The sequence below is a fragment of the Vidua macroura genome, chromosome Z (genome assembly GCF_024509145.1).
Source record: "Vidua macroura isolate BioBank_ID:100142 chromosome Z, ASM2450914v1, whole genome shotgun sequence".
Taxonomy (NCBI): Eukaryota; Metazoa; Chordata; class Aves; order Passeriformes; family Viduidae; genus Vidua; species Vidua macroura.
Window position 1 is genome coordinate 59,567,062 of NC_071611.1, and position 19,732 is coordinate 59,586,793.

Below are 19,732 nucleotides of genomic sequence, written 5' to 3' on the forward strand. Positions count from 1 at the left end.
TTGGCTTCCTACATAAGGCAAGAATCATTTCAGAAAAAAAAAGTCTTCAGTAACATATATGTATTTTTGGAGAGGAAACAAACCAGTACAATAAAATAGCAATTGATTTAGTTCAAAAATAGATTTTTGAATTTTTTGATAAAACAACTACCAAGATTAGAAAAGTCTTAGTCTCAGACAATTTTATTTCAATGACTCTCACTCAGACAAAGAAATATTCCTGATAGCTGGAAAACCCTGTAGCAAAAAAAAAAAGGAATATCCTTGAGAAAAGGATGTATGTGCAAACTTTCCATCTGGCCATATGACACTAATGATGACCTATATTTAGGTAATCATATGAGAGTTCTTACAGTCCTCTGCTCTTTTCTATTTCTCCAGAAAGAAGCACAGTGAGCACAGAAACTGAAATCAGTCTGATCTCGTAGGAGGTGCTATCATTTTTCTGCTGTTGACTGAGAACAGAGAAAGATCTATGTGAAGAGATAGTGAGGATTATAAACACTGTTATTTTATTTAGGGAAATATTTAGATTCAGGGTTCCTCTCTTCAGCTCTTGCAGTGTATAACATAAAATTGAAACATTTCTGATTGCAAAGAAATTATATTCTAACAACAATGTTCATTATTTCATTAGAAACTCTTGAGAAGGAAATGTCTTAATCTATAAATCAGAAGCAGGGCAGGCTTCACTAAGAACCTTTCATGGTGTCTGACTCTTCTGGGTAAAACCAACCCTGGTATTGATTTCTGGCATCTCAGAAAGAATTTCTGTATTATTTACTTACTATTCTCATCCTAGATTTCAGAGCATGTATTTTATTGGACTTTTAAAAATATGGTACCTAAAATGCAATAATATTAATAACATAGCTTTGCTGCATTATTGAGATTTAAAATGTTACCTTTTCCTGACCAGAAATACTGAAGACTAAGTTATTTGTGCCTTATCAGCACACTCTATCCTTGTGTTTAATGACTTCTTGAATTAGGCGACAAAGTACGCAAACCACTACCATGGTTATTACATAAATGAAACCCCTTTAAAACAGAGAACTTTGAAGACAAGATTAAGTTTAATCTGAAGAAATACTTCTCTGAAGAAATAATCTGATATTTCTGGACTCTGTAATAAATCTTTTTGTATATGCATAGGAGATGATAGGGAAGATTGTTTTATGAGTGCAATTTTGTATGTTACAACTACATTTTCTTCTTTCTTGTTATTTTAGAATATTTCTTATATTTTTGTTATATGTATTTTGTTTTATTTATGTATTTATTTTGTTTATTGTTATTTTGGAATATTTTGCTTATTGGATTTTTTCTTCTTTTTCTCTTTGTGAACTCTCTAATAAAGTCTATTGCAGTTCAGGATGCTCTGCACCTTTATATTTAAGAGATGTTCTCAATATTGTTTTTCTATTAAGCTTCTTATCCAGCAGAGTTTCTCTGAGAGGTTAATGAAATACATTTATTTATTCTTTCTCATCAAAATGTGTGTGGTGAGCTCATAAAGTGTCTAAATGTGAAAATCTCCATCTTGCACACTTGTTTCAGAAATAAAGATTTAGCATAACAGTAATAAAGATTTAGTAAAGCAAGAATGATATAGAGTTTTTTCAGGAAAAAAGTTAGACATTAGAAACCATTTAAAAGTCACGCCTACAAAGCAGAACTAGGGCTAACAGGTTCTTCCTGTGTCTTTGTGTTTTTTGTAGAATGGCAAAGAATGCAAATGACGATGGTGGTGGGGATGACACTAGTTTTAATTTCAGCTGGAAAATGTTCACAAGCTGGGACTATCTTATTGGCAATCCTGAGACAGCAGATAATAAGTTTGCCTCCATCACAACAAGCTTTAAGGTAAAACAGAGTTTACTAAGGAGTGGCAACATGATTTGGCTTTCACACTGGTGTGAATCAGGCAGAATTAAGGTCAAGAGTTAGGTGTACTGAGGTTCAGAAACGTGTACTCAGACTGCCATCTGTACACCCTTCTGGGTCTCTGTATCTTGCCATCAGATTTTTTTTCTTTTTACTTGTGAAAGAAATAACATTAGCATTTTTTTGTGTCCTCTGTGCTGACAGTACCAGTTTTAGAAAACGGATTCTATTGTAAAAATAATATTTTTCTTTTCCTTATCTCTATGGCTTCCAGTTTCTATGGTGTTTGTCTGAAAACTGTTTTTAAAATATTGCTCCCTTTTTGGCAGCCTCACATTATCAACTTCTCTTGTTACAGAGAAGAAATATCATAAGACAAAATAATAAAGTAATCTGTATAGGGCTATTTATCTGAAGAACTGACCACAGAATTTTGAGTTTATACTCGCTTTTCAGTAAGAAAATGTCTTATTTTCAAATTAATGACAAAACATAGCCCAATTTGCAAGGCAATATTCTTAGGCCTCTTTCCAGTGTATAGGGTATGTTGATTTCAAGAATAGTTGTGTAAGGAATCTGAGGCAAGATGTAAGGTGCAGGGCTGTGAAAACAGTGGAGGGGATATATTCTATATGTTGAACGTTAAAGATTGTGTTTGTGCTGTCGGGTGGCTGGGACACACCAATGCAGCATGCAAAGGAGGATTTAGTTTTTAATGTAATAATGTACAGGGAACACACAGGTGCAGTGTTGTGAGACAATGAAGAAGGTGCCAGGCTCGCAGTCACACTGACAAGTATGACACTGTGGGAGCTGGAGCACTGAGCACTGAGCTGCTCTGCTCAGCTGCACTTCTCCTGTCCACAGTAGTGGCAGAGCCACCACAGCCCCTCACCCTGCCCACCTCCTCAGCTGCAGGCATAACAGAGAACTGTCCTCAAGTGTAAGTCATCAAGACAAGATTCCAAGAAAGCAAATACTGGAGAAATACTGATTGAAAGTGTTGAATCTGTAAGAGCTTCCCTGTCTGCCAGCTAAGAGCAGATGTTGAAACCTATTTGGGAAAGAATACAAATCTATCAAGAAAAAGGCTTAATTTTGAGAAATAAACTCATGAGGCTTTACTGTAATTGTTACAAACAAGCAAGGAACCTCAGAAAAAAAGGGTGAAGTCTTGTCTTGGGTGAGGTCATGGGAGTTTTGTTTGAAAGCTGCTGCAGTCTTCTGTCATTTATGTGACAAACACATGCTGTAAAAGGAGCAGAGCCATTAAAGGCAATTATTACAATGACATTCAGTTTCCCCTCTAGGCAACAGATCTCTAAGCAAAGTCAGAAGCTGTAACAAAACTTCCTTTCATAAGAACACTCCAGACCAAAAGCTCTTTCACCTGGCAAAAGTAAAAGCTGGAGATTATATTTGCCTCAGAATCATAATATTTATCAGTTATAATCAGGGAAAATGTGGGGCAAACATTTTTTCTGCAGTCTGAAGCTCTGCACTGTCCAATTTTTTTTTGGGTTTCTCACATCTCAACTATCCTTTCATTCTTTCTGAGTTGCTGACTTTCAGAGTAAAACATTTTCCTCTTTTCTCACAAGTGCACATTTTTAAAACATGACATTTCCTTTTCTGGCAGACAATCACACATTTATCCTGCTGTATCACTCAACCTTGTATCACCTTGCAAGCTCAAAGAACGTGCTGGGTTTTTTTTTGACACATGAGTACAACTGTAACAAGATTCATTGTGGGCACACTCAACGGGGCAAAGAAATCCCTGGGGAGCCAAAACCCCAGAATCTTCCAGGACCTGAGCAAGACTTTATGAGATAATATACATTCATCTTAAAGCATGAACCCCGGTTATCCATTTCCATCTTTGTAATTTATTTAACTGACTTCTAACAATTGAGGAAACAATGTGGGACCTTGACAATTAAAGTATTCATAATATTCTTTTCTTTCTAACAAGTGCAGGAAGCAATTGTGGAGGAGCAGGAGAGTCGAAAAGAAGAAAATATTCATTTGACTCGATTCCTAAGAGTTCTTGCTAACTTCTTAGCCCTATGCACACTTGCTGGAAGTGGCTACCTCATCTTTTTTGTTGTCAGAAGATCCCAGCAATTTGCCTTGGAAGGTCTGGAGAACTACGGGTGGTGGGAAAGAAATGAAGTTCGTGCTATTTCTATAATAGATGTGGTGTGAAACTGTGTTCCTGTTCTTTGCATGTTGCCTTTTTTCCCCTGGTAGTTTAAATATTCTGTGTGGGTGGGAAATGTCTAACAAAAGAATTACTTATGTCTCTCTGCTTCCTACTTCATCAAATTTCTTCTTTGCCTCTTTCAAATATCCATCAGTATTTAGCTTTCGTTTGAGGCCTTTACATTTCCTCCCCTGTGCTCTTAGGATTGTTTTCCAGACACTCTGTGAATTCATGAGATCTCTTCAAGGAACCCACTCTCTTCTTGCTTTTCTCCTGCGACTGGCCCAAGCAGAATGATTGATCTGTGGGCACAGAGGAGGTTATTTGGGACCTCATGAATACAACTCTGCAGTGTAGCAACAGGTTGAAACTGATGCCTTCCAGTTCCACTTGCCCTATCCAAGAGTCCCATGTGATTTTTTTTGTGCCTAGTCTGTGCCTAATGCTTTCCTCAAATGCAGATTCATCCTGCCTGATAGAGGTGTATAGTGAAGATGGTGATTTTGTTTGCTACAACAGTGTGTGTATGCACCTGAAGTCAGGGTGCTGTATGAAAACCTGTGAAGGTTTTATTTTCTTAGCAAAAATGTTACTGTGTGTGTTGTAAAACTAGTTTGTTACTTCAAGCGTATCTTCTGAGCTGGAGTGTAAAGTCCATATCTGACTTAAAGTAAGGGAAAATGGTGTTAGCCTCACAAAGCTGATGAGAACGGTGATAATGGAACAAGGAAAATCAATCCAGAATTTTCAACACCAAAGCCTGACTGAGAAAGTAAAATTAAAATATCGAATAATTCTCTTCTGGAATCCAGAGAAATAGGGCTGTTGAGAGTGGATTAAGTTACTTGTTATCACATTTTAATTTGATGGAAAAATTGTGTACAAAGCTTCTTGATTTAAGGCAGCACAAGCTCTGAGACAACGGAGATTGGAGGAATTCAGCTTTCTCTCAGCTTAAAGGTGTGGTAACAGATTTGTACTAACAAGAACTTGTCTACCAAAGGCTGTTATATTAGGTTATGATGTAATCTGGAAAGTAGGTAACATTTGTCTTTATATTCATAGTTTTGCTTTTTTTTCTGTAATAAAAGTATACTTCTAAGGTGACAGAACTGGAGATCTGGAGCAGGTGTGTCTCTAAAGCAGAGTGGGTAAAATAACACTGACATTATTTGGCTAAAAATTTTTCCTCTTGACAGGTAATTAACATATTTGTGAGTACAGAACATTCCTCTTGACTGGATATTAATAATTAATTGCATAAATATATTTGACTTCTGAGTGAAACTCACACATTTTTCTCATTCTATAGATCAAATTTTCTTATGTTTGCATCATTAATATATAAATTGAGAATTTGATCAGAAAGAAGTCCCAACACCTAATGTAAAACTTTGAGTGAATAAAAGTGCAGCTCCTACATGCAAGGCAAGGAGCAATATCTTTAAACTGACATTCTTCATGAAAATATTAAGCTTCTTTTGTAGAAAATTTCATTATACTAGATTCATTAAGGGACTGAACACGGTTTATATATGATAGAGAAATCCAGGGTAAATATATGTTTTGTCATGTGTTCCTGAAGTTCACAGCATGATAAAGGGATGCGGATGACTTTGTGGAAAAGACCTTTTTCTCTCTGACTTCCCTTCTCTCTCTTTAATGCTGTAAATTTTTTTATCTCCCTCTCCATATCAGCAGTTCCTAGTTCTGTCAGAACACAGTTCAGATACATTTGTCTAGTGTGTCATGGAAGGGGGAAATCAGTAGAAAGACACAGACCTGGATGGTATGTGGATTTCATCAGCTTGTGATATTCAGAGTGGATTTTGGTTTTTATTAAATCAAATACGAAATAAATAGTAGTAATAGAAATACAGTTTTCACCCAAATCAGAATTAATAGGAGAAGTTGTGTCTAACATTTCACTGTAAACTTTTTTTCCCCCTCCTCAGGTGAACACAGTTATGTCACTTTTAGGAATGTTCTGTCCAACTTTATTTGATGTAATCAGTTCTCTGGAAAATTATCACCCTCGAATAGCTCTAAGATGGCAGCTGGGAAGAATCTTTGCTCTTTTTCTTGGCAATCTCTACACTTTCATTATTGCCCTAATGGATGAAATCAACCTCAAGGCAAGATATTTACTTCCCTTCACTGTGTTTGACATGTTGCTGGGCAACATTGAGGCACTCCAGTCAGTCCCAGACATATAAATGAAAGGCATTCTTTCATTTCTGTTCTGCAAATTACATTTACCTAAGTGATCAATGGGAATTTTGGAATAGACTAGCTTGAGGGTTGGTAACAAGTTCATGTTGATTTTTTCCCCCCGCTTTATTTCTTTACTTAGTTGGAAGAAGAAAAGATAGTGAAATATAACATGACAATATGGGAAGCCAGTCTGTACAATGGCACTATTCCAGAGAATTCAACTGCTCCTCCAATACAGGTGGATCCTGCTGATGTCCCCAGAGGGCCATGTTGGGAAACAATGGTAGGACAGGTAATGTAGCTGCTTGGAGCTCAGATCTGAAAATAGGTCATACTATCTCTTACAAGATATGATATCTAAATCCTCTTTATTTTGGCTAACAAGTGTCATTTACATGAGAAAATGTGAGAAGAAACAGATGTGAAACTTTCTCTTGAACTAAAAGTTTTTTAAAAATTATTCTATTTTCTTTGAATCCTATCTAAGAGGAAATTTTTTCTTCTGTTAGTTGACAAATTGAAAGCATTTATTTTTTCCTTCTCATTTCCTCTATCCTCTTAATTTATTTTCCTCTTCCTGATGCCGTCTTTGCCTTGCTTGTCTACTAATTTTAAAAAAAATAAGGGAGTAGCTCAAAAGGGACATATATGTCAGGCAGCTCGTAGAGCAGTATGCTTTTGAGAAGGTATCTCTGTCTTTAGCCAAGCAAAATAATGCCAAAGAACAATAAAAGTTTAGTAGAAAATCTGCTCAAATATTTGATTTGATTCAGTTGAACATTTATTCTTATTGACCCACTAGTATAAAATGTGGTTTCCAAACAATTTTCTAACATGCCCTTTCCCTCTGTTTGAGCCTACTTAATTGTTGTTGACTTGTCCATGACAACAAATTCACTGTTGAATCAATTTTGTTGTTTCTCCATCACTCTGACAATCTGTTGTCCCAAATGAATAAATCACCAGCAGGGACCATATAGGCAGAAAAATCAGCCCTCACTTTTCACTGATGCTGAATAAGAAGCAAAGAACACCAAAAGCTCATAATTGAAATAATTTTACCCTTAATTTCATATCAGGGAGAGTAATAGTTTTCTGGGCTGTTGGGGTAAGGCCTATTACAGCAGGTTTTAGTGAAACATAAAAAGCCTAAAATAAAAGTAGAGGCATGAGGATTTGCATTAGGATTTTCTTCCTTCCTCTCCATATCCACTGGACATTGAAACTCCTTGAGAAAGAAGCTACTCACTTTTTTTTTTTTTTTTAATCTTAAATTCAAAGGGGTCAAAAGCAGTTTAAGAACTCTAGAAAATGAGGGGCAGTAGTTCTGGCACATTACAGAATCAGTGAATGAAGAAAAGTTAAGACTTTTGTCTATGTTGAAGCAGGATAAGTACAATTACAGATCTACTACAGTATTTAACTATTATTGTAACTATTAGTTTCTTAAATGTATTCTTAAAAAAGAATATTGCTCTAACAGGAATTTGTGCGCCTGACAGTCTCTGACATGATGACAACGTACATCACAATTCTAATCGGCGATTTTTTGAGAGCTGTCTTTGTTAGGTTTTTCAATTATTGCTGGTGCTGGGATTTGGAGTACGGATTTGTAAGTATCTGATTTTAAATGTCTTTACTCTCCATCATTTCACAGTTTAGTAGCAAAGTTAATTTTCCTTTCAATGCTACAGAGTTAACTTTTAGTTAGATACATCAACTTAAAAATCCCTGAACTACGTGGTGTTAGTTTTTCTTGCATTTTGCTTACATCTTAATATTTTTCTTCTTTAGACTTTGGTAACTTTAGGACTTCTTTAATTTATTTTATTTTGTAAGAGTAAATTTTATTTTGTTTGTAAGAACACTCATTTTTCACACATTCACTAGTTGGACATTTCACAGAATATAATCTCTTTGATTGGATAGGGTCTTCAAGCACATAGTTCTTGTGGAGAAAAATATGAAAGATCTTGTTCTAAAAGTACTACTCTCTCTCTCTATATATATATGTATATATATTTCATTAGAATTAGTTTAGCTGATGTAAAGTTAGTAAGGCCCATATCATAAGCAGACATAGAACTCTTCACTTGGAAGTTGAGACTTGCAGTCTCACACTGACCTGATCCAAGTTAAATTTGCCAGCTACTTATGCTTTTAGGGGTCTGATGCTGTTTTTTATCTTTTAAGTAGTAGTCATGGTATTGTCAAAGCTTGTGAAGCTCCTGAAGCCTCTTTTGTACTTACTGAGAAGTACAGAAAAGTGCTATGTAATTTAAGACTATCAAGGGTATCTCTGCATAAGCAGTCATCATAGCTGTAATTTTCACCTCCTTTCATCAAAATTTTATCTTCATACACATAAAAATTTCTTGCATTGCTAAGAACTGCATCTTGGGAAATCCCAGTTTTCCAGAGGAAGTGAAAATTTTCATGTTTTCTGTTAAAAAACTCTTGTTTCTGGTGCAGCAATGTCATTCTTTCTTGCTCACTCCCATGAAATTTCAGCATTATTTCTAGGTTTTACCTTCTAACTGGACTAGTGTAGGGATGGACAAAGTCTACCAGCTAGTCAGGTTGTGGTCAAACAGGTAATAGATGTTGCAATATCAAAATAAAATGGAAGAATTTGAATATAGCATGAACAGAAAAACTGACAACAATGTATCTACTTGTAGGGGATCCTGAAACCATTTTATAATTGACATTTTTATTTGGCAGTATATTGGAGTGTCTGTAATGGTCTGGTCCATTGTGGTCTCCAGGTCCAGTAAGCTGCCTGAAACAACAGCTGGAAGTGGAAGTTGAAACTGGAAATCACTGAATTTCTTGAAATAGTTTTTGAAAAAAACTTCCTTAGGAAGTAGCTATACCTATGTCTCTGTGGTTAGTGGCCATGAATACATATCCATTAATTTTCAGCCTTTTGCTGCAAGAAAAATATTTTTGATGATCAAGATGACAACTGGTGAAGAATTCCAGAGACTAACTTGCATGTTTTGTGGGAAGACCTTTTTATTTGTTTAAAAATTGGATTTCAAATTATTTAATATGTTATTGCTAGCACCTATGTTACAAAAAACAGTCATACATTATTTGATTCTGTATGATCTTATTAATATCTTCATGTTTCTTTTGATATTCTAGCCTATACAGATCTCTTTAGTCAACTGCTTTTCAACTGTAATTTTAGTCGTCTATTTAATTTCCCCCTTATTTTAGCAAGTTTATAAATACATGTGACATAAATATGTCACTTCACTGTAAACATAGATATATGTGTATAGGCACAAAATTACATGGAAAGAGTGCAGGACCTTCAAATATTCTAACAGCACAGCACAGTACAAGTCAAAATTGTGGCTTTAATTGAAGACTTCAATAGAATCTCTTTGTCTTGTTTCATGCCCCTCTTACCCTCTCTCAGTTATTGATATAATTATTAACTGGAATATATGCATTACTCATGGTCTTTTTGTCCATCATTATGGTGAATCATGGAAGACACCTACTATGGTGTATAAATATATTAAAAATATTTATAAATGTATCAGTAATATATTTGAAACAGATATTCAGGTATAAATAAAAAGCTTAAAGCCACCAATTTCTTAGCAGAAAGTTTTGATCTGGTCCATATGAACACAAATTAACATGTGTTGCCTTTCAATTGTTGCTTAAATTCTGTGTATTCAATGATTACAGCCGGAAATAATAATAAATAATAAATCAATAATTAAGGTAAAAGAAGAGATGGGTAAGTGATTAAAGATTTGAAAAACCAGAATGAAGGGTCAAATTATTAGTTCAGAAATAAAAGACTAAACAATTTTTGTGAGATTTTTATCTCTCACACTGGAGATAAAATGTATAATACAGGGCTTTCTGCAGCAAAGAAAGAGATAATGAGACCCCATGAAGTTCTTAAAGTTCTGTATCTTAAAGGAAAAATTAGTATCAAGCACTCAAATTAGAAATAAGGTATTCATGTTAAAAAAAGAAAATGATTACAACCTCTATCAATGTTAAAAGGAAAACCTCAAAAGCTGAAATATGAGAAAAAAAAGAAAAATAGCGCAAGAGTTCAATTGGGTATTAAATCAATTAAATCACTTTCGTCACATTAAATTTCACTGTTGGTGCTGTACTTGAGGACAAAATATTTTGGCCTCTCCAGTGGCCACTCCAATGGAAATTTTCTGAATTGTTGCCCAGAATGATTTTTAATTTTCAGTTAGCGCCTGCCTCTGAACAAATGTCAGAAAGATTTTCAGTAAATCAGTAAATGTCAGAAAGATTTTCAGCAAGCTATATTAAAGACTAGCCTTGAATTATATAATTTATTTCATCATTCACTGATAAGTTGCAACAAGAGGCCTTGTAACATGATGCCAATGTGCTGCTATTCTTCAAAGTGAGAGTTTTCATCTACTCTAACTCATTTTAAAACCCTTTGTGCAAACCTAATGAAAACATCTGTATAATTTCTTTCAGCCATCATATTCTGAGTTTGATATAAGTGGAAATGTGCTGGGACTGATCTTTAACCAAGGCATGATCTGGTAGGTGTGGCAAAGCATATTGTATCTGCAGGATGGTGGGATTTATCTGTATCTGGGAAGGATTTTTCTGAAATCCTGATCATATCCCATTTCTTTAATTTGATGAAAGTATATGCAATATATACAAAATTCTGGTACACTGCAATCAGTTGGAGAAATTCAAAACTAGTTACAGACTGAGATTATTGGACCACGTATTTCAGGATTTTGCACTGTGTTGGTAAGACTAACCAGTAAAAATCTGCATAGATTAAATTTATGTTTTTGGTCACTGACAGCTTGCTGTACTGTTTTGCTTTGAAATTTAGCCTTTCAGTGAACCTTAACATTATTTTCCCATGTTCCTGTGCCAAAAGACCTTAAAGCAAATGTATTTATACCTATCTGTGCAGTGACATGAATGTGTAAACGATGCTACTGCTGCAGCATTAGTCCTTAGATGTAGAGGAGAAAAGGTGTCAATTTTCATACTATTTCTGGACTTTACATGACTGGTAAAGAGCACCTCATGCAACATGCTCAGTCTTCCTCAGGAGTAGTTCTTTGCAAGCACTTGGCTTGTCAGTTCTTGCTAAAACCTATTTTTTTACATTTAATATGACTTGGCTGATCAGGCTTTTTTGTGTGATAGAAGCCGTTCCTTCTGTAAAGCCCTTTATCTTTTCATTTAAGATACATGAAAAGAGGAAGGGGATATATTAATATAATAAAGCCTGTCATTTTTCTGTACTCAGAAGGTCTTTCCAACCCTAATGTAAATGTATTTCCAGTTTATAAATAGGATGTCCAAGGCACTCAGGGGCAAAACAACTTAGCTTGATCACCTTGCCACCTGATCACAAGGGCAAGGCTTAAGGAAGACACAGGTTCCCAATATCTTGTACTCTGTACCATTTGGCCAGGAAAATGAATTTAGCTGCTCTTCAGTCAGCATGACACAAGAAACAAGGTGTGATAAAAATAAAAATGTGCCAACTATTTCAGTGTCATAACCATGCAACCATATATAATGAGGAAAAAAACATATTTAACAGAGTCAATAAACAGATTGTTGGCATGAAGCACTAAATAACCTTGGCAACAGCAATTAAAATAAATGTCAATTAAGAAAAAATATCCTTCCAAAAAAGTGCTAGTATATCAATAAAAATAATAAATTATGAATGAAATTATTTTGTTTATACCTAGCTGTAGGAATTGGTAATACCTAGTTTTATGGCTATCCTTTTTTTACATGACACAAGAAAGATGCTACCTGGAAAACTTGGAGTGAATAACATTTCACGAAGTTCTCATTTGATTTGCAGAGAAAGAGGACTTTGAAACAAAAAGTTCATACAGATAATTGTCTACATACACCTTCAACCTTTTTTAAAAAAGAGCAAAGACCAATTAAAAAACCACATAAAATTGGCTATATGAATTTCTGAGTGCACAGTGTGCAAAACACATTGAAAGAAGGAATGTGTGGCATACCTGGAAAGACAGAAATCCTATAACATAGTGGTTATTTTATTTATTTGCTTCTCTTCTAGGATGGGATCTTTTTATGCTCCATGTCTCCCAGCAATCAACGTGTTCCGCCTCCACACATCGATGTACCTGCAATGCTGGGCAGTGATGTGCTGCAATGTCCCCCAAGAACGGGTCTTCAAGGCTTCCAGATCCAATAACTTCTACATGGCCATGCTGCTTTTCATCCTCTTTCTCTCCACACTGCCTGCTGTGTACACCATTGTCTCCATTCCACCATCTTTTGATTGTGGTCCTTTCAGGTTCTTTGCATTTTACTTCCATCTTTTGCAATTGTTGTAATGAACTGCTTCCATACATCACAGTGAATGATGCAGTAACGAAAAAGAGCCTCTATAATAAGCATTAGCACCTGATATGATGAGTGTTTAATTGTGATGTATTTCTCATTGTGGATAATTCCCAAAGCGGGAATCCTGGAAAACTGACTAATTCTTTAGAATGTTTTATCTGAGGTGTAGAACAGAAAAACTTTTCTTTTTGTCAATTTCAATGAAAAAAAAAAAATTTCTGCTGTACTGAAGAAAAATTATTCTTATGGAGTGACCTGCTGTGTTTGAAAGACATGGCTATTAGGAAATGTCTATATGCCCTCTATGAAGGGCAGATCAGAATGCATGAGGGTGATAAGTGTACTGTGGTTCAGTCTTTGAATGCTTTGACTCTCTCCAGTTCGCAGAATTTCATGTGTCTGTACTACCACTGTGAAGCTGAATTTGTTTTTGAAGTCTTCAAGGCCTCCATAGTCATGGATTTTTTCTAAACACTTAGGCCTGCCCTGCAAACACGTCTTGAATTCAAGGTAGTTTAGACTTTGCCACACTTTCTCCTGTGCACAGTACCTGGAAAGTCTAGGATCATTTTAATCATTACCTGCCAGGTAACATGAGATACAATTATAATGTGTTGTATCACGTGACAACAGAAAAGATAAGAAATAAAAAAATTTAAAAGCCTTTAGCCTTTGTTTTTGAGCAAAATATTAACAAAGCAAGAGTATGTGAACCATAAAAAAGGCATTCTGGTTGCAATGAAAGGTTTAAATAATACATTACTGTTGTGACTAAAATGACATCTGTATGATCCCCAGTGCACTTTGTAAAGGAGCAGAAGTCTCACCGCATTAAAATTGGCACAAGGCAAAATGACAGATTGTCATTGCAATAGTCATAGGTACCTAAATGAGAGAATCACATGACATGACAAAAATTCTGATGACACAGAAAATTATTTTAGAGAAGAATTTACAACAAAACAAGAGATACAAATTAAGATTTTTTTTGAGTCCTAGCAAAAAAATATTGAGGGAAATATTTGAGGTCAGATCTGAGTAGCAGCAGTTATTGAACTGGGTATTAACTAAATGGTGAGATTACTCTTCAAAATGAGAAGGATAATGCTTGCCACTTTTTCTCTGTCATGTGCAGAGACATGATGTTCTTCATCAGAAAGTGAAACCTTCAATGTAACTTTTGATGGGAGCACTTGAAACTGATGAAGGTTCATTCAGACTCAATATAGGTAATGCTACAGTTAAGCTAGTGAATAAATATATATTATTTATAAATAAATAAATAAAGCAACATACACAATTCAACAGAGACCTGCCAGGAGTAGGGAAGACAGTTTTCTACTGCAATAGTGCAGTAGAAAAAGCTTTGTGCATGCTGAGGAGAGCATGAGGAGAGCAGAGGATGGAATTTCTCATCTACTGAGAGTGGGTTGGGTAAATAGAGAGAAAGGACAGGTGTGAAGAACTCTACCTGCAAAATTTTTATATCACTTGAAAGGGAGCGTAAACATTGAGAATGAATTAAGAAAAAGACCCATTTGTAAGAAATTCTTTACCAGAACTGAAAAGCAGTGACAGAATTCTTCAATGACTGGACAATCACATAGCATTTTGGTGAAAATTCCTACAACTAAGTAGAACTACTAATTAGAATTGATACACAGAGACCCATTTTTCCAGTCTTGTCCAGGTTAAAAATAACAAACTTCTGTGCCATGAGGCATAGAAAAAGGCAAAATAAAAAGAAAGGGATTTTCAGAACATCTATTGATACACTTCAGAAGGAAAATAGTCTAGGGAGAAAATAACTTTATGAATAAGCTGGAACAATTACCTATGAAGGTAACCATATTGCTGCAACAGCAACGAAAATATCCTGAAACACAGCCCCTGACTTGTGTAGCACTGGTACACATCAAAGAGAAAGGAGAATTGGGCGGAACAAAAAACAATTACAAGCAGACCATTTTCTTGTCAAACATAAAAAAAAGGATTTGAATTTTTTTTTTCCCCCTATGTCTTCATAGAGCACAAATAATGATTTGTTTGTTGGTTGATGGTATGGAGTTTATAACTCAAACATTGATTTACTGAGGAATAATTTGGGTAGTAACCTGGCAAAATCTATTAGCATACAATAAGAATTTTGGTGTCATTTTTTATCTCTTAGAATACATAAATACTACTTTAGACAATATTCCCTTCAAAGTGTAAGGTTTTAAATAATGTTAACATACCATATATTATCTTTTTTCCAGGTTTGATGTGATGTGATTAGCTTATATATTCATAGTTGCCATAATATTTGTATGTGATATTGTCAACTTCTCTGTTTAATAGTGGGAAGACTAGAATGTTTGAAGTCATATCAGAAACTCTGGAGCACGACTTTCCTTCCTGGTTTGGGAAGGTATTTGGTTATGCCTCTAACCCTGGACTTATCCTACCCTTTATATTGCTGATGGTGTACGTACACAATATTAACTCAATGCTTGCTGTATCTAAGGTCTGATAAGTTTCTTTCACTCTGAATCATCACTGTCTGAATATCTAAGAAATGCAGTGCTGATTGTGCAGTGATGAGAGACTTGAACAATTCATGAGTCTTTTCTTTGCACATATTTGATGCGCATTTGCAGAAAGGTTGATATCTCTTTTTTGTTCAATGGCTTTATTTTTGCTTTAGTTATACTTTTAAAAAATGTTGGCCCTGCCACAAAAGATATAAAATTATTAAAATGCAAAAGGCCCATAGGGAATTTGTAATGTTTTGACATTGATCAGCTTGTCCACTTTGCAGAACAGCACACCATAAGTCCTTAGCAAGTTCAATAGAAACATGAACATCATGTAGCAGAGTTATTCTCAGTAATTTTCAGTGAATATGATTTCCAGTGCCTTTAACTGATAAAGATTGTGCTCTATATTATTGAGATAGGGGTGTGACACAGAGTTTTGGAAGCTTTGTGAAATAAGGCTGGTAGAGGTTTTTGTGAGTAACCCAGTAACTGGTAAAGAAAAATTTTTGGAATATTTGCTCTTAGAGATTGTATTGAGTCCTATTTTATCAAGGCATTGTAACCTGCTTGAATGGGTTATTATATTGGGTATTTAGTATACTGTTGAAGTAAAATTTAATTTGCTACAAAGATATGCTGGGATTTAATTTTGCATTGCAGAACTGCAAGTAAATGTAGACATTACAGAGCACAACAGAAATTACAAAAGGATTTTATATGAGCAATATGAAATATTGAGATGAAATTTTGCCAAGGTTCACTTAACACCATATTCTATTTTAACCCTCAGCTGCAAAGAGTAAGGACAGGTATTTAAAAATAAAGAGAAGAAAAAAAAAGAGGAAAAATATAAGGCAAAATCAGGCAAAGCAGAGGAAAGAGCTTATGCTGATTAATTATTTACTGCTTATGTCAATTAAAGATGTCATAGCAGATTTTTTCTTATTAAATCAGGGTAGTGAAAACTATTAATTTCATAAAGTTGTCAAAATAGTAATTTCATACACTAAAACATGAAAATGTTCTTATGTTTTTTCTTAGTAGAAGAAGGAAGTAATAACTGGGGGAAAAAAAAGGAATATTATTTTGGTTGTTTTCTTGACAGTATTTCAGATTGCTTACAATATTTGTTCAGAAGCTTTCATAAATATTATTTACTAATCTTTAAGGTATGTCATGAGAATTAACTTTTATAAGTTATTCTATAGATGTAATTTCACAGTTAAGCACTACTTAATGAAACATCTTTTTTAAATATTATAGGATTGAATGTAGAATATTAATGGATAGAATAATTTCTTTCATTTTCCCCCCAGAAATAACAGTGCCTTCTTCATAATGTAAGGAAGCACATTATTCATTGTCAAAATATTAGTACTGGATAAGTACAATAAATGAGAAAAAGATACAAGCCTTATATTATCATAACTGTAATGGTTGCTAAAGGAATGTTCTGCTAAAGGAATGTTTTTATATTTAAATCATTGTCTCACAAGAAACTATTATTTTTAAAATTTAGCCTGAGCATTTATTATCTCAACGCAACATCCAAATCCTACAAGGAAGCTAACTTGGAACTTAAAAAGAAGTTACAAAGTGTAAGAATAGAGAATTAATGTTTTTTTTATATTTTACTAAATATTAGAGAGACTGTCTGGGTCACTAAAAAATGCCATCTCTCTCCCTGTCATTAGCAAGCAGAAGAAAATAAAAGAAGAAATAAACAAAAGGCACAAAAATCAAATGAACAAGAAGAAAATCCATTTGAGACAGAACCACCACCAGCAAAACCTAAAGGAGACAAGCAAGATGAATCCACTCCAAACAAAGGTAAGAACTGGTTTGAATGTCTCACGATGAGTAACTCATGTATATGTGATCCTAGACTTCCTCACTGCTTTGACTGCTTCCTCTGCTATAATCTCCTGAAACACCTTCACAATGTTAAATCACAAATGTTAGCCTTTTTCTTTCTTTGGCTTGTTTAAGAAATATTGCAACATTATTCCATATCTGGCAACACTAAAGTAAACAGCTGAACTATAATGAACTGAAAGTCACAGCCCTGTTGAAAAAAAGCAATTAAAGCCTGGTCTAAGTGTCAGTGATCCTGCTTATCTATCACACACCAGTCAAAGTCTACATCTTCTACACTTCTGTTGCATTTTATTGACCCAGAACTATGCAGGAAAGTATTTGCCACCTGTGCCAGCTTCACCTGGAGAAGGTGTAGTAAGAACACAGTTAGCAGCTCTTATCAGAAAGCCTGGCTGGTGCAGGTGGGTGTCAGTCTGTCCTAAGGGATTTTGATGGCTGTTTCCTTTCCCTCATCATGCACACATGCCCTACAGCCACTAAACTGCCTCAAGCCTAGGAGGAAAACCCAGCTAAGACATGAATGTCTTTGGAAGAGCCATGTCTTTGGAAGAGCCATGTCTTTGGAAGAGCCATGTCTTCATCACTGCCTTCATCACCATTGATTGACAATATCTAAGTGCATCTTGAGAAATTGCCCACATACCCCCATGGGAGCCTTGCATAAAAAAATGGATGGAAAATAGAGCACAAAGGTCATGAAGGTGTATTACTCCAGGTTTGGGCAGGGGAGGCCCAGGCTTTCTCCTGCACTCTAGGATAGTCAGGCAGCTGCTGGATTTCAGGGCGCTTCAGGCTTGCACGAGCATTTGTTAATTCTGTCCTCCAAACACATTTCAGACAGCAAGAAAGGACAGGATGGCAATGGATCAAAGATGACAGGCCAACCACAAGAAGCCAGCTCCTCTCAGACACTCCAGCATCCTGGCCCTGTCCTGAATGGCCACTATCCTCCACAGAGCCGAGGAGGAAACCTTCCTCCACCATCCATAGCTGTGACAAGGCCACCGGGACCCAGGAGGCCTGGAGTGCCAGGCTATCCACCTGGAAATCCATGCCTCCCAGGTATGCAGCCAGGAATGCCCAGGGGCCCTCCCATGTACAGATGAGGAGCCTTAAGAATAGTATAATAAGACACTGAAGGATAGAAGCATGGTCGTAAACCCAAACACATTCCTGTAAGAGCAGAACCTTGCTATGTTTGTTGTAAATCTTCATGTGCATAGAAGTAACCCATGTGCAGCATGGGAGCTTCAGAAGAAAACATGGCATATGTCTTCTTGCATTTGAAGGCATTGTGAAAATGTGTTGTCTGAATCAATAAATTGCTAAAATTACAGATTTTTACTGGGGATACTTGTTAGAAGAGTAAAAAACAATTTGTATTCAGCTGACTTTTCTTAAAAGTTTGAAATATTGTGCTTAATATCTTTTCCTTTTTCTTAGAAGAACATTTCAATGAAAGCACAGCTTTGTGTAGTTTATGAGAATCAGTTAAACCCTGCATATATCTTGTCCTCTGAAGTTTAAACACGCTTAGCCAAAGATTTCAGATTGTATATGGGGAAACTAGGACCAAAACTAGGGAAATCTGCATGATTCCATCTAAAGTCTCTGTAAAAGTGTTAAAAAGGAAAAAGAAAATCAGTGGTTTACCTGTAACTATGAAGAAAATTTAACTCCTATTACACTACCACTTTCAGCTAGTAATAGTTTTGTCACATTCTTAAAGACTAGAAATACATTTTAAAAATCAGAGTGGTAAAGGAGTATCTCCTGTGCGGGAAAACATATTTGGGGAATGGAGGTAAGACAATTATTGATTAATTTCTCTTAAATTCCCTAGTAGTATAGAGACAGTTAACATTTCATAAGAATATGTACTGCATAATCTTCTCTGTGAATTTATGACTGGATACCTGTATTGGTCTCTATGCAGCCCAAAGTGGAAGAGGTTATTTTCCTGACAGGTCTTGTGGAAACACAGGATAGGTATAAGCCCAGGGACAAGTTGATATTACCTAATCCAATAACATAAGTTGATTTTTTTTTTGTTTTGATCTTACTTCCTTTCTCAGAACATTGGTCTTAATAATTATTTTAAGACTCAAAAGCTTAATAACAACAAAATTAATCAACTTACTGTCTTTCAAAAAAATAAATGTCATTCCATTGAGGACCTTCTGTATAACAGAGATTTATTTTCTATAGTAGAAAAATCTTAACCATATAGCCATATATCCTACTATAAAACAAGTCTGTGACATCACCTAATTAAATTGTGGATCTTAGGAAAAAAAGGCTTACAAAGCCCCCCAGCATAGTCTGTCATAGTATGTATTCCTATAAACCACAGTGATCCAGATACAACTTTCAGCTCAAGCAGTCTTTAAATCAATTGCCAGAGCTTGGAAGGATTAACCAAAGGAAAGTTCACTTTATACTTTACTTGGCTGTTGTACTGCTTCCATGAGCAGATACTAGATGTATCTGCAACTAGTGTGCTGTGAGTCTTATATTTTAAGTCAGAGAGAGTACAGATAAGTGCAGTGTAAGTTGTTTCACCTTTCTCACCTATGAACTTCAAACTAATGGAAAAAGTACAGAAATTCAAACTGTTTATTAATTGGTAAATTTTCTA

The 19,732-nt window shown here is 35.3% G+C and overlaps 1 protein-coding gene across 1 annotated transcript in view; it reads left to right on the top strand.

Annotated features, from left to right (window-relative positions):
- Positions 1 to 18,200, top strand: part of TMC1 (transmembrane channel like 1) — a 55,928-nt gene extending 37,728 nt beyond the window's left edge. Inside the window, exons 10-20 of the mRNA XM_054002405.1 lie at positions 1,722 to 1,866; positions 3,868 to 4,062; positions 6,049 to 6,228; positions 6,447 to 6,599; positions 7,791 to 7,919; positions 10,805 to 10,872; positions 12,408 to 12,647; positions 15,038 to 15,163; positions 16,736 to 16,814; positions 16,911 to 17,046; positions 17,932 to 18,200. Of these exons, the coding sequence (XP_053858380.1) occupies positions 1,722 to 1,866; positions 3,868 to 4,062; positions 6,049 to 6,228; positions 6,447 to 6,599; positions 7,791 to 7,919; positions 10,805 to 10,872; positions 12,408 to 12,647; positions 15,038 to 15,163; positions 16,736 to 16,814; positions 16,911 to 17,046; positions 17,932 to 18,200 (1,720 nt within the window). The remainder of the gene's footprint in view (positions 1 to 1,721; positions 1,867 to 3,867; positions 4,063 to 6,048; positions 6,229 to 6,446; positions 6,600 to 7,790; positions 7,920 to 10,804; positions 10,873 to 12,407; positions 12,648 to 15,037; positions 15,164 to 16,735; positions 16,815 to 16,910; positions 17,047 to 17,931) is intronic.
- The last annotated feature ends 1,532 nt before the right edge of the window (positions 18,201 to 19,732 follow it).